The 27,381-nt window shown below is 45.4% G+C and overlaps 1 protein-coding gene across 4 annotated transcripts; it reads right to left on the reverse strand.

The window, feature by feature from the left end:
* Window positions 1–383: 383 nt before the first annotated feature.
* Window positions 384–27,381, reverse strand: Uspl1 (ubiquitin specific peptidase like 1). 4 transcript variants are annotated; one of them, NM_001105906.2, is made up of 10 exons: window positions 27,149–27,273; window positions 23,720–23,888; window positions 23,093–23,221; window positions 19,414–20,017; window positions 14,446–14,559; window positions 11,435–11,564; window positions 8,971–9,096; window positions 4,789–4,946; window positions 2,249–2,419; window positions 384–1,772 (listed from the first exon to the last, which is right to left on the reverse strand). In NM_001105906.2, exons 2-10 carry the CDS (start codon window positions 23,819–23,821, stop codon window positions 1,750–1,752), a joined length of 1,557 nt encoding a protein of 518 aa, NP_001099376.1. In that variant the 5' UTR covers window positions 23,822–23,888; window positions 27,149–27,273; the 3' UTR covers window positions 384–1,749. The 4 variants fall into 4 exon arrangements, with proteins under 4 accessions (NP_001099376.1, NP_001185484.1, XP_063127186.1 ...); NM_001198555.1 differs by having other exon boundaries at window positions 384–2,419; XM_063271116.1 differs by having other exon boundaries at window positions 388–2,419; window positions 26,089–27,381.

Raw genomic sequence — 27,381 nt, forward strand, 5'->3', positions numbered from 1 at the left:
CCAATATTTCTAACTTGTGCATCACTCACACTTCACCCTATGTGCCCATCTGTAAACTCACTGTCACCTGACTCACAGAAGGCCGAGTCTTAAATACTGAAAGGTACTGTGAGTGTGCGTGTGCGCGCGCGCGTGTACATGTGCATGGTTTAGAGGCCAGGGCAGTGTTGGGTGAGACAGTCTCCACTGCAGCTGGAGCTGATCGGCTGGTCCTGGTCAGCAAGCTGCTGGCACTCCCGGTGTGCACTGCCACATCTTACACGGTTCTGGGAATGGAACTCAGTGGCCATGTTTGCTGGGCATCCTTACACTTGACCCATCTCCCCAGGCCCCATACACCAACGTCAGAACCCACCATTCTTCCACAATCACAAGATGAAACCGACAGAAACTTGTCTGAGGACTTTAATTTGCAGAGATCTCATGTCTCACAGGCAGAACCAGAGGAAGACCCCAGTAGTTCACAGTTTCCCCATGGCTGGAGCACAAGGCTGTGCACTTCAGCCAGCACTACCCACAGCTCAGCCTCCTAGCAGCAGCGGTCAGGACTAAACGACGACACTAGCATGCACTCAGCAATTCTCAAACAGAGAGTCATCGAAATGAGGTATGTCCAATGTGTCATTTGTTAACGAATTCAATGCTGAAGTAGGAAAAAAATCATCAAAAATGTCAGTCTTCATGGGACTCCCCAAGTTCAAGGCTCTTACACAGGCACTGTCGATGACTGAATGCAGATCAACCTCACACTGGCTTTTCTCAGGGCTGCAGTAATTATGCTCCTGGTTCAGACATGTGTTCTGGGAAACAGCACTGAATTCGCTAGGTGCTGGTGTTGGGGTGCTGTTGTCCCCCATTTCCAAGTACCTCAACTCAGGCTCTCCACTTTCTGAGGGCTCTGACAGGGCTGTAGGCGACAACAGCTCTGCTAAAATCTCCTCATGACTCTGGCTGTTGCATGAGGTGCCGTCGGGAGCAGAGGTGCACCCAGACTTGTTGTCTGCAAGGTCAATCTGGTACTGTAGCTCTCTGAGCAGATCTTCTACTGCGTCACAGTCATTCGGAGACCCACAGTGGGACGCAGGCTCTGAATGGTCGCTTACAGACGGTTCACGGCGTGGGGAAGACATGAGGGCCGCTAGTTTCTTCTTTTTTGCCTTTAGCTTTTTAAGAAGTCTGAGCCGAAGCTTATGAACCTGATCTTCAGCTGCCTCTGCACGGCCTGCTGGAGACATGGCGCTTTCATCACTGGGAGGTCTGTGGCTGAGGGGAGCTGAACGTGAGCCTTCCTGCTCCTTCAACTGGGCTGAGGAGGCATTCCCAGCGGCCTGCGGCAGAGCAGCCGTGCTACCCGACAGTGGAGGGCTGCTACCTGGAGATGCCTCCTCCACATGCTTAGCTTTCCTGGACATCCTTTTAGACCTGCGGTTTATACTTTTCGTTTTAAAGCCATCAAAATTATTGGCTCCTTTCACGGAGGGCTGCAGGTCAGTTACTGCTCTACTCTGAGCTGAAACACAGGGTGGCATAAACGCACCGCCCCTGCTCAGCAGCCCTTTCACCCAACTTCCCACGAAGGCCTTCTTCTGCTCATCCTTCCGAGGCTGATTCTGTGCTGACCTGGCTGCTACCGGTTTAGAAGACGCTGCATTTTCTCTTTTTCTCAAATTAGATGCCTGAGTTTTACCTGGTGGTTGTCCAGGGTTTAACCTGTCAGTTTTCAGTGGCAGCAACTGTGTCTGAGAGTCCTCAGTTGCCATGGACTTCAATTCCTGAACAAGAACAGGAACAGGGGCATCAGTCACAGGTTTAGGAACCACTGTGTCCCCTGCCTGAGACGGTACTGCCTGCAGACCTGTGCTCACAGCTTGGGATGGGAACCTGGAATCCACACAAGGGGCAACTAGCATTCCTTCACACAGGTTCAACACCAAGGAAGACCCCAGGGAGTCCTGCGGCTGAAAAGTCAGTGTTCTCACAGGTCCTGCACTTCCTACCACAGGTTTGTCTTCTAAGAGGCAATCTTTGGAGTCAATCTGAGAAACAGAGGCAGTTTCCTGGATAGTCTCTTCAAGTGCAGAGGGTGAAACGCTGTCCAGCAAGCCTCCTGTTCCTGAAAGGACACTATCTCCATGAGCTACAGCTTGGGTTGCTGGAAGAATCTGAGGAGCAACTGCCATAGGTGTAGGATGGGCGACTGAGGGTTCTGAGGTGGCGGTCCCAGCCAGAGAACTCGGCTGCTCCTCACCTGACACGGACTGCACGTGCAGCTTCATGTGTGGAAGGCAGGCAGCTCCTTCAACTGGCACCTGGGATTTTCTTTCCCAAATAACGATATGTGTCTCTGATGCTGGCACTTCACAGGCCTCATGCCTTTTAGCACACGGACCCTTCAGGTCATCACACTCCAGCCAACTCCCTGGGAAACAAGAAACACAGCTACAGGTTAGACCTTCTTGACACCATTCTTCCTTCCCAGCTGCTGTGTCACTCAGCACCACAAAGGAAGCCCTGGCAAGGCTGTCCTCAGTCGCAGGCTAAGACTTTCCTTCTGATTATAAAAGGTGCAGGCTCGGGGTTGGGGATTTAGCTCAGTGGTAGAGCGCTTGCCTAGGAAGCTCAAGGCCCTGGGTTCGGTCCCCAGCTCCAAAAAAAAAGAAAAAGGAAAAAAAAAATGTTGAAACGGAGAAATTATACTATGTCCATTTTGTTACAATAAAAAAATTAAACAAAAACCATGCTGGGAAAAAAAATGGCCTGATGCTGAAAAGTCACGGGGATTAGAAGAAGGTGGAGCCTTATATTTACTCACACTTTATTTATGCCACATGAGAAGCTGAGATAAACAATAGCTTCTTAGTAACTACCCCGGGACCTGTGGCAGAGCAGACAGACAGCTCTATCTACAGAGTCAGATGCGGTGGACTGGGAAAGCATGGTGCCCAGTATTCTCATGCCCACTGCACAAACATTTTCTGCCCCCATTTTAGACATCAGGGGTGCAGCAAGCAGTGGATATCACACCCACAGCACTCTCACAGGATTACAGTATTCTTACAGACACCTGCAAAACTGCACCCACAGCAAACTCTTTCCCTTCAAACTTACAGACTCCATTAGAGAGAATTCTGAGAACTAGGGAGGTTAGGAAAGGAGAAGTCCTTTCTGCAGCTGGGCTTCAGATCACTTTGATGTTAGGACATCAAAGTCAGTTTAGTGACTCAGGACAAATAGAGGTCTGAGGCCCAACAGATTTTATTTTTAATCCCTTAAAGACAAAAAATTAAAACAAGATTAAAATACTACTAGTGAAGTGGACCATGACCAGCAAGAGATGGAAAGAGGGGTAAGTGCTGGGATCATGGGTAGTCAAAGCACACTGTATACAGGCAAAAATATCACAAAGAAAACTAGTTCTGAATAATCAATGTAGTGCAGGCACACATGCATGCAGGTACAAAAAGACACACAGTTAGTGGGAGAGCCCAAGTCTCTACTACCAACAAATGTCAGCAATAACGGGGACAACAGCAAGTCTCCTCCAGCCCCGTGTGAACATAAGACGGCAGATCTTCCCCCTTTCGATGACAGCACAATACTGTGTCACAAAGCTAAAATCCTACCATTTGATCTAGCAAGCAAGCTCCTTGGTATTTATAACAACTGGGGCACAAAGGTTCTATGTAAATCAGAGCATTGTCCTCCTATCCACCCAAACAGGGACACAATCAAGACGGTTTCTCTTTGTTTTGTGTGTGTGTTCAGGAGAGTACACACCAGAAGGCAATCTTAGGCTGCATTCCTTAGCCACCGTCCACCTTTATTTTGAAGAAAGATCTCTCATTTGCCAATTATGAGAGGCTGGGTGGCCAGCAAGCTGCAGGGATCTCTGGGATTACAACTGCGCACCATGCCCAACTTTTTGTATGTAGGCTTTGGGAAGAAATTAGGTACCCCTACAGCATGGCAAACAATTTGCCATTTCCCAGCTCCCAAGACATCTTCTCCTCTGGTGGTGAACACACATAGACGTAGAGTGACATCGGAGTGTCACAGGGAAAGCACAGGGCTAAGCTTTGAAAAGATGTGGAAGAATACTAAGTTCACATTCCTAAGCAAAAGGCATTTGCATTGAAAAGGCTGCTGTGCGTGCGTGCGTGCGTGTGTGTGTGTGTGTGTGTGTGTGTGTGTGTGTGTGTGTGTGTATTTTTTAGGGTAGCAAAGCTCCTCTGTATGGTGCTACGATGCTGGAGGATGTTGGCTCCTTCACACATTTATCAATGCACACAGATTGCATAGCTCTGTGAGTTATGAGCTATGCTGGGTAATAGTGAACTATTATAGGTTTGCTGAATTAACGAATCCTCCAGTCTGGCACAGAAGATATGTAATAAGGAAGGAAAATAGCCAACACAAACAAATTCAGTGGATGAACCAGACGCCATGGGTTCAAGAGCTCTGTTGACGGGTAAGTTAGAAAAAAAAAAAAAAAAAAAAACAGGCCGGGAAGCATAGTGAGAAACTGTCTACAAAAACAAACGATACTAAGAAATACAACAAAGGAGTAAATACATAAACCCTACAGACACACAGTACAGCGTCAGGAAGGATACCTGAGACAGCACATTTTTAAAAGGAAGAGAAGGGGGCAGAAGAATTAAAGGCAAAAGTAAGAATACAGAAGAAGGGCAGGGGTGTGTGTGTGTGTGTGTGTGTACCTGTCTTTAAACCAAAGCAAAATGCACAGGCTCTCTTTCTCATAAAGAAAACATTTAGGCACACACTTACCATCAGCATCTACAGTCCACGTTATAAAATGGTTCTTTGCCCGGTACTGTATGACGGAGGTGACTTGGTAAAGACTGCCTTCAAAGTGGAAGGCATAGTGTTGCAGGTCCTTCCTGGGCAAACCTTCCACGAAGTGCAGCATGATTATGGGCGACGCTCTATGGAAAGGAGGCAGAAGTCAAATCAATTTCAAGCCACGGCTCACACCTCCAGCTGTGTGCCTTAATTAGAAAGGGAAAAGTGGCTCTAAGGAGCATGTGACACGAAAGCCTTTGAAAGGGGCGACCAGCTGCTGGGAGCCACTGTGCAATAAGACCGACAAAGACCCTTAAACAAAACCTGCCCTGCCACAGAACTGTACTTCAGAGCCCTGGAGGGAGAAGCCCCGCTCCTTGAGGCTCTCCCCTGGTGTCAGGTGTCCACATCAATGGCTTCTGTTAAGTGGGAAGAGTGAGAGCGAACCTTATGCCTACAGACATTCAGACACTGAACTCATCTCGAGAAATCGGAGGACCCATTAAATTCAAACTTGCACTGAAGAAAAACTTAATAAATGAAATACACTAGAGGATTTATTATAAACTGAGATGCTGACAATTTCAAAAATACATTTCACTATTCAGTAACATGTCAAACTAGAAACAAACCTACAGATAGGTCTTAAATAACTAAGCTCTTGGGGTTTAAGAAATGGTGGTTATCCTTTCTCCTAATATTTAAACAGATGTCAAAACTTACAGAGCTTATCAAAATTGTTCAGACGGTAAGATTATTCAGGCTAACAGGAAGCAATCTGCAAATTACACCCTGTCAATTTCTTGTTAACAGTAATTAAGTCCCAAAAGTTCTGTAAACTGTTTATATCACCACATTCTTTGTCCTGGTTTTTAAAATCTGACTTAACTCACCAATTCCAAGATGTCACTGTTTATAAAGCGTGCCAGTAAAGTATACACACTTCCAACTGTTAGGATGTGGCATATCTGTTTTCAGTGGCCCACAGTAAAGCATAGATTCTCACAGCACAGGCAGGCCTTAGGCTGTGGCCTTTCCCTTACTAATACGATTTGAATACTTAGCTCTCTGGGCCTCACACATGTGCCATCTACATACCAAGTCCATTCTGGAAATCTGTTTCCTATCTTCACGTGAGTGCACATGAAAAGTTTAGGAAATACACACGAGCAAGAGTAAGTCATGCAATACATGTAAAAGCACCTGTCAGACCTCACACTTTACTACAGTAATAATTAATTTCATGAAAAAAGAAGGTCTGTAAACATTTATAAGTCATAGTCTTCATGTGTCATTTCCAATCTTTCCAATAAGAACTAAAAAGCCTCAATCAAGTCAGCTGCAAGTCAAATGATTTGACAGTATCATGAGGTACATTAAAGAAGCCCAACTGTCCCACAAAGGGTACAGCTGGAGATAATTCAAGAGATAATTCTCTGGAGATAATTCAAGGAGCCTTAAAGCATTTTCTACCAAGCCATAAAGACTTCAATTGAGAAATAGAATCCTGGGCCACAAGAGGCTTCTAGTCCTAGAATTCTGGAGACCAAGATGGGTGGATCTTGAGACTGAGGCCAGCCTAAGCTACAAAACAAAACCCTGTTTTGCCAGCCAGGACTACACAGAGATCCCATACCCCGTCTCAAACCAAACCAAACCACCAGAAACAAAACAGAGCCAACAACCACCACCAGCAGCAGCGGCACTGACTGACAGTACCTAACACAATGGTGCTCACCCATCATCTCAGCCCTCAGAGTTTGAGGCCAAGGACTAGCCTGGACTATAAACTGAGACTATCTTGAAACACAACGGAAACAATCAGGAAAGCAGAACATGCACACAGAGCAGTAAAGCCGCTGAGACTCAAGTTAAATCAACAACCTCCTCAATGCCAGCCGGGACCGTGACGTCCTGAGATCGGGGCAAGCACTGTAGGCTTGCTTCAATAACTCAAAGCTGACTAGGCAGTCAGTGCCCACATCACCTCAGAGCAGAATTCCTTAACTCCCTTAAAGACAGGGTGGCAGTGGATGCAAGAGGAAAGACTTAGCACTACACTTTCCCAATGGGTACACATTATGCACGTGATACTCTGAGACACGGCCCTGGGGGAACTCAGAACACGTGAGATCTTAAAACGATATATGGTTGAATTACTCACAGCCTCCTGATGAATTTATTTGTTTAGGGTTTCATGACAGATCTGTCTCCATCCATCCATCCATCCATCCATCCATCCATCCATCCATCCACCCACCCACCCACCCACCCACACTGGCTGGTCTGGAACTCACTATGTAGACCAAACTAGTCTTTTCTTTTTTTTTTTTTTCCCTCGGAGCTGGGGACGGAACCCAGGGCCTTGAGCTCCCTAGGCAAGCGCTCTACTGCTGAGCTAAATCCCCAACCCCGACCAAACTAGTCTTAATTCACAAGTTCTGCTCACCTCTGCTTCCTCGGTATGGGATAAAGGCATGCTCCACCACATCTAGTTGATAAATTTTCTCTTACAATTATCCCTAAAATCTATACTAAATTTGTTTCTAAGTTCTACTAAATACCAGCAAGTCAAATTGTAATAATTCAGAGTAAAAACTTATACAAATACCTTATCATTTAAATTTGAAGTGTAATTTTACATAAATTTGATTTACTTTTGATGAAAATAGGAAATGTCCAAATTGTAAAATTGGCTTATTATCAAGTCTACTGAAATTTAAAACACATTTTAAATTAACAAAACAAAACAAAACCAGCTGTATCTAATGAAAATACTTGCTGATCAGAACATGAATCTTTTATGTAAGCAAAAGCAACAACTTTATATAACTGAAAAGTTTATGTCACAATGCTGTCACTTAGCAGATCAAACAACACAACAAACTCCAGCAGATCTTCAACCGCCAACCTGAGAGAAGGCAGAGTCCTCGGCTCTGTTATCAACACCAAGATGCTCGGGCAATCGAACAGCTGGGTGCAGGACAACAGCCAGCCATGCGCTGCCTTTTCCTGTCAGTACTGAGGAAGAGAAGCCCTGACACTCAGATCTCAAACCCTGGGCCCAGGCCAAGCCCCCTGGACTTGCGGGTAAGGCAGCGCCTCACTCACTTGCGCAGTCACGGAGTAGTGAGGGACAAAACAAGCTAAGAGCTGACAAGGACGAGGACAGGAACAAACCTGGAGGCAGTAGAGTACAGAAGACAGACGGGTGGGAGAGCTTTACCTAGCATGGCAGATTGGAGGAAACAGTGACCCGAGTGCCACACAGCGGGTATACTGTGTGGAGAGCTCAGTGTTTACATGCAACAGATGCTGAGGAGTGCGGGGCTGAGGCCGAAACGGAGATGAGATTGTGTCTGGAGAACAGGCCTAGGTGGCAGGCCCAGAGAAGGGCTACAGAAAGGAAACTGGGGGGAAGGATGGATGGATATCAGCAGCAAAGTTTTCAGTTTAGAGAGGCCAGCGTGAGGTGGACCCACAGACCTGAAGCATTTAAACCATTCAGCGAACAAACAAAGCAAATGGACAAGCAAAACCTTCTATTACTGTGCACACTATCTGACCGGAGAGGGACACGCCAAGGGGAGATCAACACCGAGCTCTCGTCTAGCCTCACAGTGGAAGGACATAAAAGCACCTGACCAGAGGGGCTAGGTACATACTCAGTGGGCCCAGTCCTAGAGCATACGGACAGACAGACAGACAGAGAGCTGGACTAGACCAGCACTTGCCACGGGAGACAGAGGGAAGGATGGCAACTCTGAGCCTACCCGAGGCCAGCAGCAGGAAGCCTGGAAACAATGAGGTATCAGCAAGCTGATATCCGGGAGAAGACAGACATTAAGACTTACAGGCGGGGCTGGAGAGCCGGCTTAGTGGGTAAGGGCATTTACTGTTCTTGCTAAGGTCCTGGGTTCGGTTCCCAGCACCCACATGGCAGCTCAACCTGTCTGTAACTCCAGTTCCAGGCTTCCAACACCGCATACAGATATACACGCAAGTAAAACACAAATGCACACTGATTGGAAAGTAACTGGCGGCCCTAAGTACACCTCAAACATCTGACAGGTAAGTTGTGCTCACTATTTCCCTTTCCAACACATGAGAAACTGTACACTGCATCTTCACAGGCTCCTAAAAATGTGTAAGTAAATTTAAACTCACCTTTCCAACACCATTTTTCTGATTTGTGATTTACTGTTGCAACTGTTACACGGACCGAAATGGGCAGCATTGAGTGGATGCCACTCAGGAACAACATTTGTAAAGGTGACCAGACTCTTCACACACCTAAAAACAAGCACAATTTGAATCCATCAACTAAAGTCACTTGAGTTAACACATTCAACTGTGCATTCCTGCCTGTCTCCCAGTCACAGATCAGTACAGCGATGCCCTCCCCAGCCAAGCTGGAGAGACTGGGAGATTCAACAGGACTGAGAAGCACAAAAGGGTGAACAATAGAGCTTCCCACTATTAATGCTCCAGAGAATGCTGTCTGAGGCCCTACTGTGCACACTGGACCTCTGGGTCACTCCTGTCTCTACGTAGCAGTGCAGTGTCAGTCCCCAGCTGCAGCAGCCAGTGTACCCAGCCTCCCAGTGAGGGGCCATCAGAGGCCTGAGTGAGCCACTGCAACTCTAAGGCTGTCCCACTTAAAGCTCAGCGTTGTGCAAAGTAGCAAACCATCACTGACAGCAAAGAGGGTGCTATTTTCAAATAGATACAAACTTAAACTTTTCATGGGCTAAGGAAAAAAAAAATCACTTAAAAAACACTTCTGGTTTTCCTCAGGCGGTTCACAAGTAAAGAATTCACCTTAGTCTGAATACCGGAGGGCAACAGTTAAAGACAATCTTCAACCTTCGGCCAAATACACTGAATCTTAGTTGCATCAACTCTAATAAAAATATTGTAATTAGGGGTTGGGGATTTAGCTCAGTGGTAGAGCGCTTGCCTAGGAAGCGCAAGGCCCTGGGTTCGATCCCCAGCTCCGAAAAAAAGAACCAAAAAAAAAAAAATATATATATATATATTGTAATTAAAGCAAATATCCTATTACACTCCCCTGCCAACCGACTGTCAGGTGTCAAGTGCTCTGGCCTTTGTACAGACAAGTAGCAGACGAACCGGGTCTGAACCAGGACCAGCAGCCTCCGGAGGCCAGGCTTTTTTATCCTCTCCAAAAAGTAACTACGGAGCCTAATAAAAAAAGGAGCAGTTGAACAGCTTCTGCTAGAGGAGAGAGAAGCCAGTAGTTGGGACCCCAGTGCACAATGATTAGAGGCCATCGCATCTTAGCTGTGATGCTGCAGTTGCTTTTATTTTTAGAATGAAAGAGTGAAGAAAGTTTAAAGAAATAAAGACAAGCTGCAAACCAAAGTGGCTGCCAGCTCCCCCTGGAGCTCTTTCTGAGCGAACGGGGCTGGAGCCCACTTACCTGCTTACACACAGACAGAGTGCTGAGTCACTGGCCTCGCCAGGGAGCTCACAACTACTTTCCTAAGCAGCTTCTAAGTCATCTGAACTGCACTGCGACAACAGAAGTCACTCCAGGGCTAGGTGGCTCCTGGCACGCACAGTACACTCAATGAAAAGCTGTCAAACCAGTAGCCTGTGAATTCTAGAAAAGCTGTAATTAAGCTGATTCTAGCCAGCAGCCCTGTTTATATTATTAAAAACACACGTAGTGATTAGGAAGTTTAGCACAGGGAGCAAGGGAGCCACAGAGGCAAGAAACAATGCTAGCGGTCCCCATTCTCCTGACTCGTTTCTATAAACAGAAAACCTGACCCTTGTACAAGTCAGTGGGAATCTGGGGGCTGGGGGAATCCGTACTGGTGTGTACAAGGATTTTAAGGCCTGGTGTGAACCCCACTGATGCCCAGCAGTGTGGAGCAGCTTTGTCGCCTCAGCCTCCACAGCAGTGACCAGCAAGGCAGGCCATCCTTTACTGCAGCCAGCAGCTTCCCTGGGCAGCCTCAGCAGAGGCATGCCAGGCAGGCAGCCATGCTCCCTGAAGCAGGAAGCAGAGGTAGCACTGCTGAATGCACCTCACACTAAGAGCAGCTCCACAATGGAGGCCTTCAGCAAACAACCAAAGCCTCATCTCTAACAGGGCGAGCAAACACCGCCAAGGACTTCACAAGGACGCCCCACTGAGAACCTTCCAGAGAGTGAAGGTGCTGCTCTCCACTCTTCAAACCATGCATTTTTTTAAGCTGACTTAAAGCAACAAGTTGAGTTTGGCCTCTAGTGTTGCAAACTGTTCCTTGAACCTCACTGGTGAGAAAGTTTAAGACGTGGACGTAGCTGTGAACTCAGAACTCAGAAGGCTGAGGCAAGAAGATCAGCCCCAGCTAATCAACTAGACCGTCCCTTAGAAAAACATGTGTGTTGGGGTCCAAGAAACAGTGATACCTGATGCTTCTACCTCAACCATTCTGGATCCTGAGGCAGAAAACCTAGTCTTCACCAACCTGGGCTACGCTACAACCTGTGTCCAAGGGGGTGGGGTAAGCAAGGGTGGGGTGCTGGGACACGGAACACTGTGTGCAAAATCTGTTCTTTGAAGTACACTGCTGAAAACCAGGAGAGCACCACGAATCCACTAACAAACAAAACTGACCTGTTTTGGTACTGGTGCCCACAATGGGAACATTCAAAATTCCAAGAAAAAGAATATGTAAAGAGGTTTTCAACATGGGGTTCAAGCTTTAACAGTACAGGAAGTGCAAACACAGGACTTTCCATGTCACCTGCAAAAGAAAAAAAGAGAGAAGGAAAGATTAGCAGTCAGAACCCACAAGAACAAAAGGAAATCCATATGGTCTGCAGTCTCCTTCCACGTTTCCTATGTGTGAACACAGCCCGGCAGAGTCAGTCAGTCAGTCAGGGTGGACCTGGAGGAAGGTCACTGCATCTGCAAACGCACCACATACTCAGTTCCCATGCTCATCTCCTATTTCTGACATGTTCTGAAAATAAGGCAAGAATGCCGCATGTGAGACCCATCCCGTCCTCCTCTTCAGGACAAAGTCCTCAGAACTGTAACACTGTTAAATTACAACATAAAACATGGAAATGCTTTGCTACAAATACAAATGAAAAGTTAGTAAAAATATTAGAGAATCACGTCAGGATAGGTCATAAGCATTAAAACACCACTTCTCGTTGGACCCACCAACTCTACAGTGGAACAGGTTTGATATACAAGAATAAAGGGGGGCTGGGGATTTAGCTCAGTGGTAGAGCCCTTACCTAGGAAGCGCAAGGCCCTGGGTTCGGTCCCCAGCTCCGAAAAAAAAGAACCAAAAAAAAAAAAAAAAAAAAAAAAAAAAAAAAAAAAAAAAGGGCTGGAGAGATGGCTCAGTGGTTAGGAGCGCTGACTGCTCTTCCAGAGGTCCTGAGTTCAATTCCCAGCAACCACGTGGTGGCTCACAACCATCTGTAATGGGATCTGATGCCCTCTTCTGGTGTGTCTGAAGACAGCTACAGTGTACTCATATAAATAAAATAAATCTTTAAAAAAAAAAAAAAAAAGAATAAAGGATCAATTCTGAACCTCCCCATTCATCTCAACTATTAGTCCAATCCTCGAACTGCTGCCACTTTAAAACTAGAGATGGTAGATGGAACCATGAATGGGACCTTTCAAGAAGGTGGTTTAATAGGCAGGCACATCCTGATAGTCCACTCCAGCTGGTTCCTTTCCTTCTCACCCTCAGGGGAGCTTACAAGGCCCAGGAGACAGTGTGTGTCCCACTTCCTCCCCAGACCACACTCTCAGGTGCTATTCGTCCCTATCCTGGAACTACAGTTGCCCAGAACATGGCCAGCACCTATTGTAATGGCAGGACCAGAAAATAGATAGCAGGTTTCCTCACCCAAGCTGCAAACACCTGCAATTACAAAGGCCGTTTTAGTAGTTGTTTGTGATTACTCCCATATGTATATTTTTTTATGGGGAGGTGGATAGACAGGGTCTCACTAAGTAGCCCTAGTTGTCCTGGAACTCACTATGGAGACTAGGTTGGCCTGGAATCACAGAGATCCCCCTGCCTCTGCTTCCCAAATTCTAGGATTAAAGATGTGCACCACCACACCCAGCCACTGCTATTTTTATTGGAAGTCAGAAAAACATCTCTTACAAGGAAAGATAGAAATCAGTCTCCAGAAATGAGTTGTGGACATTGAATAAACACTTGTGATTAAGTCACCAGACTGTAAATTCCAACTCTAATGTAACAAAAGAGTAACTAAGAAGGCGAACAATATATAATTCAGTAATGGCATAACATCTTCAGGATACACACACACACACACACACACACACACACACACACACACACATTTTATTTTGAGGCAAGGTCTTACTGTATTGCCATGACTGTCCTGAACTCACTCTGTGGATCAGGCTGACCTCAAATTTGAGATCCACCTGCATCTGCCTCCCAAGTGCTGGGATTAAAGGCATGTGTCCCTACACTTGGATTCTAATAGCTATTTTAAAATGTGGAAAAATTGGGGCTGGGGATTTAGCTCAGTGGTAGAGCGCTTACCTAGGAAGCGCAAGGCCCTGGGTTCGGTCCCCAGCTCCGAAAAAAAGAACCAAAAAAAAAAAAATGTGGAAAAATATTAACCTCTGTCCTCTAGGTTTACGTGTAGCACACTTTAAGTCCAGCTACTTCAGGGGCCCAGGCAAAAGATCCTTGAGTTAAAGAAAAGCCTGGGCAATCAACAGGACCTCATCTCAATAAACAAAACCAAAGCATGGCACAGTTTCCCTGCTCCTGACACTGTGAGCCTGGGAGACCTGGACAGAGACTTTGGTTCATGCCTCACTCTGGTCCCATGAGCCAGATATCAATTCAGTGGACATAGCAAAGCCACCCCTGTGCTCCTTCCTGAGGGACAAAGAGACCCTGGATGGTAGAATGAAGTCGTCCTAAAGAGGTGCATGCACCCTCCCTTCCTGCTATCAGAACACTGACACCATGGTTTCCAGGGCATTGGAATCCCTCAGGAATCTTGTGCTAGGGAAGGGAAAGGCTGACCCTCTGGTGTCCCAGGAAGAGATTTCTCACCATATGAACACTTGTTAGCCTACCCTCGGGTGAAACTCAAGCCCAAACAAGGATGGATCAGAGGGAGGTGGTCCTGCCTTCTAATAAAATGTAAAACTCGTGACAGGACCCTAAAGGTGGACTTGGCCTTAGGGTCACCTTACTTATTCCTCTTCTGAACGTGGCCCACACTGAACAGACATCTCTTCTTGGCTCTCACTATTTCCTGTCTGAATGGCTTACTGAGCACAGTGGCTAAGCCCAGCCTCTCAGGAACCCCAGGACTAGGCTTGGGCTCTAACAAATCTGGTAACGTGCACACGATATCCTAACATACCCCTGGTCAAAACTGCACAGCAATTTAGTCTTGGGTTATGCAGGACATTTATTTGGTTTCAAAGTTCAAAATGTTTACTTGGCCTTGAGAATTTGAGTAGACACCAGCACACACACACACACACACAGACTATGGCTAACAGTCACTTAACCAGTGGTAGATTCCTAAGAAAACCGTTACCCAGAGTCCCGCCACCCCCCCCCCATCACTAAAGCAGTCAACTGCACAGCTACTCACCTAGTGTGCATCTAAGCTTAGGCTGAAGTTTAGCAAAAATTTCATCTCTAATTTTATTCAAAGAGGTATCTATCTCTGTAAATATTTCTGTCGTCATTTTTTTACAATCTTCACCTAAAAAAAAAATCATTTCTCATTAATACATCTTTCCAGAAAAATACTGAGATAGTACTAAGAATGAAAATTTATCAGTACAGTTTGCAGAGACAAAAAGCAAAATACATTTCTCACTCTGCCTCTCCTGCGACATGTCATATGACAGAGTACCATTTGCCCTTGGAAAGTATGGGGGAAAAGAGGGAGGAAGGAAGGAAGGAAGGAAGGAAGGAGGGAGGGAAGGAAGGAAGGAAGGAAGGAGGGAAGGAAGGAAGGAAGGGAGGAAGGAAGGAAGGAGGGAAGGAAGGGAGGAAGGAAGGGAAGAAGGAAGGAAGGAGGGAAGGAAGGAAGGAAGGGAGACACACCACACAGAATAACGAAGCCCGCACACAGTTAACACGATTAGAAAGGCTCCCAGTAGTCTGTAGGTACTAATATAAACTAAGCGATTAGAATTCCAACATCAAACTTCGCTCTTCTCAGATCAATGAGCCGTCACCCTGTCTGCTCACGGTTCTTATGAAGAAGACTGAGGCACGAAAAGACCTCCGCCTCAAACTCACGGGAACAACCTAAGCCGTCATAAATATTCATACCCAAAGGCGGTTAAGGAATCTGAGATATACTCCTTCATGTAATAAAGAGCAGCATCTTTTTTTAATTCTTAAAGATTTATCTGTACATGTGTTCTTCATTGCACACACGTCCATCACATGTGTGGGTAACTGGAGACCAGAGGTGATGGCGTGGAATGACAGTGGAGAGCCGCCATGTGAGTGTTGGAGACTGACCCTGAAGGATTGACCAGTGCTCCACACCACCGTGCAGCCCTCCAGCCCTAAGCAGCTGTCTTAATAATTCTTTTGAAAAAAGCCACTCAGCCAAAACCTTAACATGTACATTCAGTCCCCTCCTAGGATACTAATCTGTAAGGCATTCAAAAGCTCGTGGTGATGGTCATGATATGAACCCATAATGGCAAACACAACAGGGAAGCAATGTAGGGCGGCCACACAAATGGCCTCCCAGTCCCCCATTACACCATTTAGTACATTAAGAAAGAAACCCCCGGGCTGGAGAGATGGCTCAATGGTTAAGAGCACTGGCTGCTCTTCCAAAGGTTCAATTCCCAGCAATCACATGGTGGCTCACAACCATCTGTAATGGGATCTGATGCCCTCGTCTGGTGTGTCAAGGACAGCAGTGTACTCATATACATGAAATAAATAAATCTTTAAAGAAAGAAAGAAAGAAAGGAAGAAAGAAAGAAAGAAAGGAAGAAAGAGAGAAAGACCTACGATGCTCAGCAAAGAAAGCTTGCAACAATGCAAAATCAAAACAAAACCAAACCAAACTAAGTGCATAACAAAATCAGGTAAATGGCACAGCACAGACTTTGGAGAAATGTCAGAAAAGGGGAGGAGCCATGGCTTGACAGATGCAAGACTTCACGAACCACAGCCTAACCTTAGGTGCAGGAAGACCAAGTGACCACACAGAACTGAAAAGGAGCATGGACACAAATGCTGACCAAAGTGGCAATGAAAAGTGTCTGAAAACAAAGAGAGCCTGGGTGTGACCTCATGCCACACACAATTATCAGTTTCAGTATCAGGGCCCAACAAGCAGGCTGAGGCCTGAGGTCAGTTCCTAGAATCACAAGAGGAAAGTGGAGACCAACTACTAAGTTGCTCTCCAGTCTATACACGCACGCACGCACGCACGCACGCACGCACGCACGCACGCACGCACGCACGCGCGCACGCGCGCGCGCACGCACGCGCGCATGCACAAATGACCTCCATACACGGCATTTTAAAAATGTATAAAAAGGGTTTCAATGCTAGAAAGTAAAGTATGACTTCTCAAAGAACAGTCAGTGAAGGGCTTTCTACATGACGAGAAGGAAAAGTATCCTTTTTTTTTTTTTCTTTTTCTTTTTTTCAGAGCTGGGGACCAAACCCAGGGCCTTCAAGCGCTCTACCACTGAGCCAAATCCCCAACCCCAGGAAAAGTATTCTTAAAAAGCCACAGACATTACTAGCTTCTAAAGGAAAGATAAATACTTTCTTGTAAATCAAGACATCCTTTAAATAAAAAGGGGTCAGCACAATAGGTCAGAGTGTAAAGGCACTTCCAACCAAACTTATGACCTAAGTTTGACCCTAGGTCCCACATAGTGGAGAGAACAGAAGCCTGCAAGTTAACCTTTGACTGCCCCTACCTCACGCACACTCTAAATAACTAACACATTCAATAAATAAATGTAATAAAATATTCTTAAAGATACAAACTGCAAACAGAGAAGAACCAGCAGAGTGTATCAGACATAGAAGAGCAAGGAGGATGTAAGAGAATGCACCCAAATGAGAGCGTGGTACTCAAGAGGACAAACAGGTAGTTCACAAGAAGGAAATGAAAATAAAACCATGTACACGGACAACAGATCAATCTCTTCCAATTCTGAGAGACGCAAGGCAAGTCAATTTTATGCACAGCAAGACTTTTGGTGTGGAAACATCCCCGAGACTACATGGATTGGGACGGTATCTTCTACACTGCTGGGACAGTACTGACACTGCCCACTTCCAGGTGAGTAAACACAACTGACCTCCATACCAGCAGGTTCCAGCGCCCTGCTCCCCGCCAACCACAGACTGCACAGACGAGAGAGAGAACCAGCACCTGTACTACCCGCAGCCTCTCTATCAGCACAGCCGACATTCTACCATCAGCATTGGCCTCATTTACATTGCATTAGGAATAAGTATTCCAGAGATGACTTCAAATTCCTGGGCTTAGGGTAGAGCTCTGGCTTAGCATATGCAAAGTCCTGGAACTGATCTCAGCCTCACAGTAGAGGAAGTTGGTGTGATTTTGACAGGGGCCTAAGTAGATCAACCGTCAGTTCATTAACATATAAAGTACAACGTGCACTGGTACTCTCCAAGCATTATGCTGCTCCTCTCAGAGCCCCCTGGTATCTGCAGGACGGCCTAGAGGTAAGCTTCCATAGACATGGAGAGAAAAGGGTGCTGATGTGTTTCTACTACTCATCATTCACATGTGCTGCGGTGCGGATGCGGGATGCGGGGGCTGGAGGCAGATTCCATGCTTTCATCAGAGGAGATGTTCTGCTTCTACTGTACGAGTTCTGGGGAACTGACACCCGATCATCAAGCTCGGGGGCAAGCACTTTTACCCACTAGGCCATCTCACTGGCCTGAGAATGTTTAATTCTTCGTGGGTTGGAAGTTAAGATCCTGGGTATCCTGTTTGGAAGAATTAAAATAGATGCAAGGGCACACCCCTATAACTGCAGCTCGCCAGAGGCCAAGGCAAGAGGAATGCAACTTCTAGGCTGGCTTGAGCAACATGGAAAGACACTGTCTCAAAAATCAAAGCAAACCAAGCAGACCACTTATGTAAATATATGTGAGTGTACATATACAGATACACAGATACCAGAACCCAAGGCTGCCCAAGTTATCTGCATTCCCTAGTCATGGCAGGTGACTCTTACTACTTCTGTGGAGCTTTGGTCTGCTGCTGTACGCTGTATGCTAAATACTGACCCCGGTGGCTCCGGACAGAGGCTCTTCACATACACAAGGGATGCTGCCACCTTGCGCCTTAATTTCAAACTACTGGTTGGATAACCAGTGGTTGATGCCAACAGCCTATAGCTGAGCAGGAGAGGTAGGTGGGGCTTTCAGTTCATAGGCTTGGGTCTAGGGAGGACCATAAGGGAGAGAAAAAAGAAGGGGGATGGAGAAGACATCATGAGTTAGTGAGTCATGAAAACATGGCCACGAGGGCCAGCCAATTGGAGTTAAGAGAGGCCCAGATGGGGCTGGGGATTTAGCTCAGTGGTAGAGCGCTTACCTAGGAAGCGCAAGGCCCTGGGTTCAGTCCCCAGCTCCGAAAAAAAAGAACCAAAAAAAAAAAAAAAAAAAGAGAGGCCCAGATGGAACATGGCGAGTTCTAACTCAGGGTTATTGATTCCAGTAGCACAGAGGGTTGATACCCACCCAGCTCCAATGCTTTAAAGGCTTATCATAAATATAAAGCTGTGTGTCTCAACTGAGTAAATATCGCAACAACTTCACTCTAGCAGTTTCGCTTTTACAGACTTCAGTTCTAACTTCGGTGGATTCTAGACTAGCTATAGGTGAGGACCATCACAGCGGGAGGACCATCACAGGGGGAGGACCATCACAGGGGGAGGACCATCACACAGGGGGAGGACCATCACACAGGGGGAGGACCATCACACAGGGGGAGGACCATCACACAGGGGGAGGACCATCACAGGGGGAGGACCATCACACAGGGGGAGGACCATCACACAGGGGGAGGACCATCACACAGGGTGAGGACCATCACAGGGTGAGGACCATCACAGGGGGAGGACCATCACACAGGGGGAGGACCATCACACAGGGGGAGGACCATCACACAGGGGGAGGACCATCACAGGGTGAGGACCATCACAGGGGGAGGACCATCACAGGGTGAGGACCATCACAGGGTGAGGACCATCACAGGGTGAGGACCATCACAGGGGGAGGACCATCACACAGGGTGAGGACCATCACACAGGGTGAGGACCATCACACAGGGGGAGGACCATCACAGGGGGAGGACCATCACAGGGGGAGGACCATCACAGGGTGAGGACTATTGTCGCCCGGTGACCTAGGAAGTACCACTGCCCCTGTGTTCTTCACTGGCAGCTCTAGGGACAGTCATTAGCTGTAACTGGCACTATCTCTAGGTTCCCTGCCTAGGTCCCCACACAGAGCAATGACTACCCGTGGCTTTTCTTCATATGCTGTGAGAGCAAGCTTGAGAAGAGTAAGCAGCACAGACCTGTGACGCCATGCAGGTGATGGGTGTACAGAAGCTTATCTGCTTGGTGGTAGGTTTCGAACAGCTTCCCAAACACACACTCCTCTCTGGAGCACACCTCCAGCACGGCGTCCCTCAACACCTCCAGGTGCACCAGGGCCGAGAGGATACAGTCTAACCAGCACAGCGCCTGAGTGTTTCTCCACTGGACACAGAGAGGCTGGCAAAGTGATAAACATCTGCTCTCAGACGGCATTTCCAGCTCCGGTGTGACACCAACTGCAGCAGGATCTTCTGTAGTAGCCATGACCACGTTATCATTGGCTTCCAAAGTCCCATTCTGCCCCACAGAAGCAGCTGTCCTGGCGGGATCCTGGTGAGCACTGTCACCTGGGAAGCTGGCTGAGAAGTCACCACACACTTCTCCATTACACTCACCGTTCACAATCTGGTCACTGTCAGTGACAAGGTGACCTCTAGTCTTTTTAGAATGTACTGGAAGAGATGAATTCTTACAGTTGTCTTCCAATCTCTTTCTTTTCTGAGGCTTATTTGGAGTGTGACAATCTTCCGAATCAGGAGAAATTAAGTTAGTAAGTGACTCAGAGCCCAAAGGATAAATGCACTAGAAAGAAAAAATAAAATTGTTACAAAAAATAAATAAAACAAAAAGCCAACAACAACCTTGATAATTCAAATCAGTTCAAGTTTTACCTTAGACTCCTGTGTCAGGAAAAATGTTAGCATTAATTTGACATAAGAGTATCTCTATAAACCTGAATTTGAGAGAAGCAGAGGTAACTAATGAGAGTGTCCCTCTCCAAAGAATAGCTCCCCTAGTTAAGTTATAACTCCAAATCACCTAAGTCTGGCATAGAGGCACAGGCCTTTAATGCCAGCACTTGGGAAGTTGAGTTGTATGGGCCTCTAAGACAGTGAGTTCCAGGACAGCCATAGCCACACAGAAAAAGCCCTACCTCAAAAAAAGTGGGGAAAAAGCTTTAAGTGAAGAGTAGACCAAACTAAAGGGAAACACTAGCTTTGCTTTAGTAGAAAAAAAAAAGCATATTGCTGGGCAGTGGTAGTTTACATCTTTAACCCCAGCACTCAGGAGGCATAGGCAGGCAAGTCTCTGAGTTCGAGGCCAGCCTGATCTACAGAGCCAGTTCCAGGACAGCCAAGGCTACACAGAAAAACCCTGTCTTGAAAAACAAAACAAAAATAAACAAAGCAACAAACAAACAAGCAAATAAAAACTTCCTTATGTGAAGAAAGTTTGGGAGAGAGATGTAACACGTAGCAAAAAAAAGTGGGAAAGTCTTTTTAAATAGATTTTACCAGGTCCTCTCTATGTATCCTACATGCCCTAAAATCTATTTTTATTATCCTTACTTATATGTATGTATCTCTGAGTGAATGTGGTATATGCAGATACCCAGAGGCCAAAAGAGGATGTCAGATACGTAGGAGGCAAAGGTCACAGACAGGCGAACGGGAACTACCTACTGGGTGCTAGGATTGAACTCACGACCTCCGCAAGAACAGTACTCACTCTTAACCTGAGCCATTGCTCCAGTCCCTATATCCTGCATCTGAAAAAAGACCAAGGACTTGCATACTAAATGTCTCATTTAAAACATGGCTTCAACATCAGTATGGTAGACTGGTGACCTCCAGGTAAATAAAGAGCCACACCTCTCAGTAATTTGTCAAAATGGAGTCAAATCAGCTTCAGGAAGAACTAAGATCCCCACTGTGTGTACTGAGCTCTGGAGCAGCAGTGAGCACTAATGGAGGGTGCTCAGCTGTCCTGAGACACTTGTACACACAGCAGAAGGCTTGCCTAGAACCCAAAGAACCACAACACTAAACCGAGCCATTCTACCAGGCAGCTAGCATGTTCTCAGGAGACTTACCTCACTCACAGCTATAGCCATGTGGCATGCACTGAACTCCATGCGAGCACTTTCATTTTTTAGCACACAGATGCGCTCTGCACTGCTAGCTGTACCGTAATAAATTGGCCCTAACCCTCATCCCCTCATCTGGAATAGCATTATCTGAAATTAGAAGCCCATGATCACTTTACAGATCTCTGTTTCTCGAACCTATGACCCTGTTTTGTTAGTTTTAAAAAGGGATTATCTATTTTGCATAATAACTATTTTGAGAATTAAACAGGCATAAACTATAAAACTGTTCATGCATGGGAAGCTCAGTCCCAAATACCTCAAACCAAAACCAACATCAAAGCAAAGCCATTCTACACTTAGGAGCCTCCCCCTGGAAAAGGTGGTGTGGCCCATAGCACTGGAGTAGCCTCATGGAGTTCAGTGTCCTCTAAAGACACTGCTTAATGCCTCTTATGATCAGACAGGGACCTGGGACCCTGATACAAGCATGTAAAATGATGGCCTTGTCCAACTCCTGTGGGTTAGTGGCCAAATGACTGGAGCTTAGTGTTATACTCTGTAAATGTCTTACGGGATGCACACTGGTCAACTGTTTCTACTTTTGGATCTTATTTAATGTCCCAGTGTTTTGCCTGCTCATATGTACACGCACCCAGGAACTGAGATTGGGGACTGCTGTGAGCCGCCACGTGAGAGCCTGGAACAGAATCTGGGTCCTCAGCAAGAGAATTAATCATTGAGCTACCTCTCCAGCCCTCACTGTTGTGTTTATTTGACAACATTTTAGGGCTGGCAGCTTTATGTTGGCAAGAAGCATGTGCAAAGTTGTGTGTGAGGAGGGGAAAGAAACAAAAAAATGGATCTGGAGAGTGTTGTCTTGAATTTTTTTTGGGGGGATGGGGTGAGGGGTAGGGAACGGACACGTAAGTGGTTATTTTTTAAATACCCAATTTGTGTGTTTTTTTTAACACCACAAACTTCTTATTGTAAAACAAAAACAAACAGGATTATTGTTAGTGCTAAAAGTCTGATGAAGAAGAGCGTCTTCAATTTACACAATGTAAACTGAACGTTTGTGAGAGATCTTACTGCTGCTTTCACTCAGCAGACTGTGGGCACTAAAGATACAAATTATGAAACAGAATTCATTCCACACAGAGTTGTGTCGATGGATACAAACTACGATTCATTCTAAGTGACGAGCTTCTTTTTTTGAGATAAGATCCATTACATAGCCCAGGCTAGTTTCAAATTTGCGGCAATTCCACTCGGCCTTTCAAAGGATGGAATTCTGTGCATGCACACTATGCCTGGCTGCCTTAAAAGCTTTGAATTACATACGAGTTATATACACTGTTTTTGATATAATCAATTACCAAAATAATCAAACTCTCCAGGTAAAAATGAAGATTAATAACTACTATATGTCCAGGTATAAGGTATACTTTAATCCCAGCACTCAGGAGACAGAGGCAGGAAGACTTTTGTAAGTTGAGGCCAGCCTGGTCCATACAGTGAGTTCTAGGACAGCCAGGGCTACACAGCAAGACCCTGTCCTGGATGATGAGGAAAGAGTATCTTACTGTGTGCTAAAAGCTTAACAAGGTTAACAGCAAATAGCAGAACTTGGGAGTTGGAAAATAGTAAAGTATTTAATGAAAATTATTTGGCAGAGAGATTTAAAAACTCACATTGTCTATGCATAAGTCCATTCTCTGAAAAAATACAAAATCATTAAAATTTAAACAATGAAGAGAAAGCACTAAATAACAGTAGTAGTACTTTACCTGAAGATCCTCACACAAAAAGATAGATTCTTGGAAGCTGATGCGGTAAGTTTTTAAGGTGTTTAGCTTTCCTTTCGCTCTACAAGTAGGGCAATACCCGTCTGCTGGAACTTTAGCTGAAGCATAATTCTAAAAGAGAAATGAAGCAAATCAAAGAGACATTCCTATTAAGTTTATTACAAGAACTAAATGGAACGGTGACCAGAAAAAAAAAAGTGTAACTTTCCACTAGAAGTATTCTGCCAAGACTAAGCACAGCAAACAAGAAGACATGTACTAGCTTAAACAGTTATTATCCGAACAAGACGTTTACAGTTTAAATATTAAAATCTGACTTAGTTTCATTCACAAGAAAAAGGAAATATCAACTACCAAGGAAAATGTATATAGTCCAGAGTTTCAAAGAATAGCAAACCATAAAATCTAAGTATTAACTCCTACTTGCACATATCAATAACAGAGAGATAAACAAATTATAATAATCTTTCGCCATTGCTGTAAGATTTCCGTGGACGACAATTTTTTTTAGGACTTCATTCATAATATGAAATTTTAAATTTCATTTAATTTCAAATATAAGAGGAAAATAACCAATTTTGCACTGAGGCCAAAAATAAGTTCACTAACTTTTCCCAAGTACCCCAGCATGGGGAGTGAAGATATCCCTATATCAGTCCCTGGTCCAACCAGTGGCAAACCATTTCCAATCTTCAGAGAGTCATCCGTCATTCCGAGTCATTGGCTAATTTATGTCACTTGGAACATGTCAAAATCACTAAGGATTTTTCAATGAACCCTGGAAAAAAAAAGTCAACAGACAATTAAATAAAAATCCTATTTACTCTAAAAAGAGAGTTTGCTATTTTATAAGACAAGAGATACTAAGTGTGTTTGTGAGTTGAATGTCCTTGAATAAGCATATTCTAAACTGTAGTTTTCAGAAGACCTCCATGTATGTAGCTATGTGTAAATGCATGAGGAGAGTGTCCCCAGGATGCAGCTTCCCAACAGAGAAGTACACAGAACTTTCCCTACAGGTAGCTACTGGTCAGTCCTAAGTTGGAGACCCCCCAGCTTTCCAGTCTCTTGTATGTGCAGTATGAGACCACGGAGTCAGCGTTACAGTGAGAACTACCTAACCCCTTCAGACCCACTGCTCTCCAAAAGAAATAAAGGAACAGAAGAACCTCACATTTTACACAATCTTCCTTCCGTTTTCAACCATAAAACTGCTCACCAGTTGGAAATACTTTTTTGTTAGTTTGAAGACAGAGTCTCACTAAATAGCCCTGGCTGGCCTGAAACTTGCTACATATGTAGACAAGTCTGACCTTGAACTCGGCTTACCTTTGCCTCCCAAGCACTGGGATTAAAGGCTCAAAACCAGTAGAATATTACATTTAAAAAGTCACCCACAGGGGTTGGGGATTTAGCTCAGTGGTAGAGCGCTTGCCTAGGAAGCGCAAGGCCCTGGGTTCGGTCCCCAGCTCCGAAAAAAAGAACCAAAAAAAAAAAAAAAAAAAAAAAGTCACCCACAAAATATTATGTTCTTTTTAAGTGATAAGTATTCCTGTTAAGACAAATTTAACACATATGCCTTGAATGTATTTCCACAGAGCAGACCCCAATCCCAAGACAAGAGAGCAAAAAACCTGAGATACAGCTTAACACAAGGGAAAAATATGGACTTAAAATACAACAAAAGCAGGCCTAAAAGAGTGAGGCAAAGGTAAGTTAGCTAAGGAGATGCTAAATTCTCGAACCTCTGGCTCACAGATTCACTTTTAGAAACTGGTTATGTACTGGGTGATTGTGGCCCATGCCTTTAATCCCAGGCACTAGGAGCAAAGGCAGACAGATCTCCATGAGTTTGAGGCCAGCCTAGTCTACAGAGGAATCCTGCCTCAAAAAACTAGTTATGCTTTTCTGTCCGAGCTGAAAAGCCTGAAACACCTTTCTTTTTTTTTTTTTTTTTTTTTTTTGGTTCTTTTTTTTTTCGGAGCTGGGGACCGAACCCAGGGCCTTGCGCTTCCTAGGTAAGCGCTCTACCACTGAGCTAAATCCCCAGCCCCTGAAACACCTTTCTTGAGAAGAAATAATTCCAAAAAATATACATGCAGCTTGAAAAAAATCTGTATCCCATTGGGAAGAGGAAGCAGGTACAATTTAAGACCAGCCTCAGCTACAAATGAACTCAAAGTCTACGGGGGGGGGGGGGGGGGGGGCAGACGGGCAGACACATACACACAGAGACAGACAGACAGAAAGACAGAGAAACAGAAGCAGACAAAGAGAGGTAGGTATTAGTGAATTTCAATTTCCAGAAGCTGAAGAACCCACAACTGTTAGCTGGTTCTACTCATAACCTAGAGAATTACAGAACCCAGGAAAGTCAATGTGCTTCGGTGGTAAAACCCTAAGCTATGCACCTGGATTTGTTCTAAGAAGAAAATAAAGCCAGGCTGACAAGATGCTAACACCTAAGTTAGTTACCATCTGGTCTACTTCTCTCTGAGGGAAATAGATGTGTTCCTTCTGTCATTCTGCATTCATTCTCAGAAGAGAAACCTGCAGGCTCCTGAAAAAGGTGTTGATAAAACTTTTTATCTACCTGAGGATCTAGAAAACTGCCTGGAATGGTTCTTTCTCAATATGGGAGTAAAAATGAGAATCCTTCAAGGCCGCTTTCCTGATCCCATGTCTGCTGTGTCAACAAAGAAGTCAAGGCACATTCAAGCATGGTAGTGCATTGCCTTTAAGCCTTTAATTCCAGTGCATGGATCTCTTTGAGTAGACCTATTGCAGATTTCTGTGAGTTCCAAGCCAGCCTGTTTTACACAGTGAATGCCAAGCCAGGCAGTGGTATAGAATGAGACCTTGTCTATGGAAGGAAGGAAAGGAGAGATAGGAAGGGAGTAAACCCAGTAAGCTAGTAGGAGAAACACCAAACAAATGTTAAGAAATTCCCTCTCCCCAAATACTTATGTTTAAAATACCAGAAGTAGACTCTCCAGGTCTTCCAAGCACTGGTTTATATACAAAACCCCGGGATGATTCTCAAATTTCAATTTGTCTAGGAATAAATTATCTTCATTACCTTTTCTCCAAGTGTAATCTGTACAGTACCTAAATTTTGGCATCTTTGGGCTTCCAAATACAGACTAGAAAGTTCGTGTCGTCTACTCTCACCGCTCTCATGTTTGCACAGTAGGCGTTATCTAAACTGGTGGACGATGCTTTGGAAATGTTTCGAACCTGTTTCTCTTTCCATTATGGCACTGTCACAATGACATCTCTGCTTCAAACCACCTATTTGCTCAAACTTGATTATAAAAAAGTCTACCCAAACAGCTCAATACATGCTAAAGATTATGACACGAGCTTATATCAGAAGGAGAACAACCAAGTTTTTCCAGTGTTCATCTCCAGCACTTTTTTCCTCTTACCTAACCCCCTTTCCCCTCACCAACGTCGGTAAGTCACTAACATTCCAGAGATCCTAATGGAAGGTATTAGCCAAGAATAGGTCCATTTAGCAGTCAATCAGGAGAGGGATTTAAACTTAATTCATTGCATGTGCAAAAACTTACTACAGGTTTTCGAAGAAGGGCCTGGTACCCGTCGGCGCTTTACCTCTTGGCTCTACATATGAACTGTCAAGGCCAAGGCCAATAGACTTAAACCAGGCAAGGGGTAGACTTTTCTAAGCCTCTTTCTGCTTGGTACCCAACCCAGCTTCCCGAATTTGAGACGGATAGGGCCACGCGAAGTGAGTTTCAAAAGCCAACCAAGGAAGTAAGTTCCAGAAGCGCGGTGTTCCGTTACCCAGTCCCTCTCCACGCTCTTCGTTGGACGGGCATAAACTCTGGTTTCTGTTCAGCGTTTACCTCTTTGAACCTAAACGGACCCTAAAGACCCAGTCTGCACCTCCATTCTCCACCTTTCCCACCAGACCCTTGTTCCTACCCCATCCTTTCAGCGTGCCAACAACCCACCCCCGGGCACTCCAGCCGTCCCAATCTCTACTTCCCGAGGAAATAACTCTGGCTCCCTTACCTGCCCGAAGCACACTTCTTTGTATACAATGAGTCCGAACTCCTGTTCCAGCTTGAGATCCACACCATCTACCCGTAACGTTCAACCCACGTTCCCTCGGACGGCTCCTCCCCCACAGCCGTCTCAGCAAGGAAAGCAACTTCCGCTTGGGAGTCCGCCGCCAAAGAACTACCCTACAAACACTTTCCTGCAGAGAGCCCTGCTTGAAAGCACGCGGGCAGGGCAGGGGAAGG

Source organism: Rattus norvegicus, chromosome 12 (genome assembly GCF_036323735.1).
Source record: "Rattus norvegicus strain BN/NHsdMcwi chromosome 12, GRCr8, whole genome shotgun sequence".
In the NCBI taxonomy this organism is placed as follows: domain Eukaryota; kingdom Metazoa; phylum Chordata; class Mammalia; order Rodentia; family Muridae; genus Rattus; species Rattus norvegicus.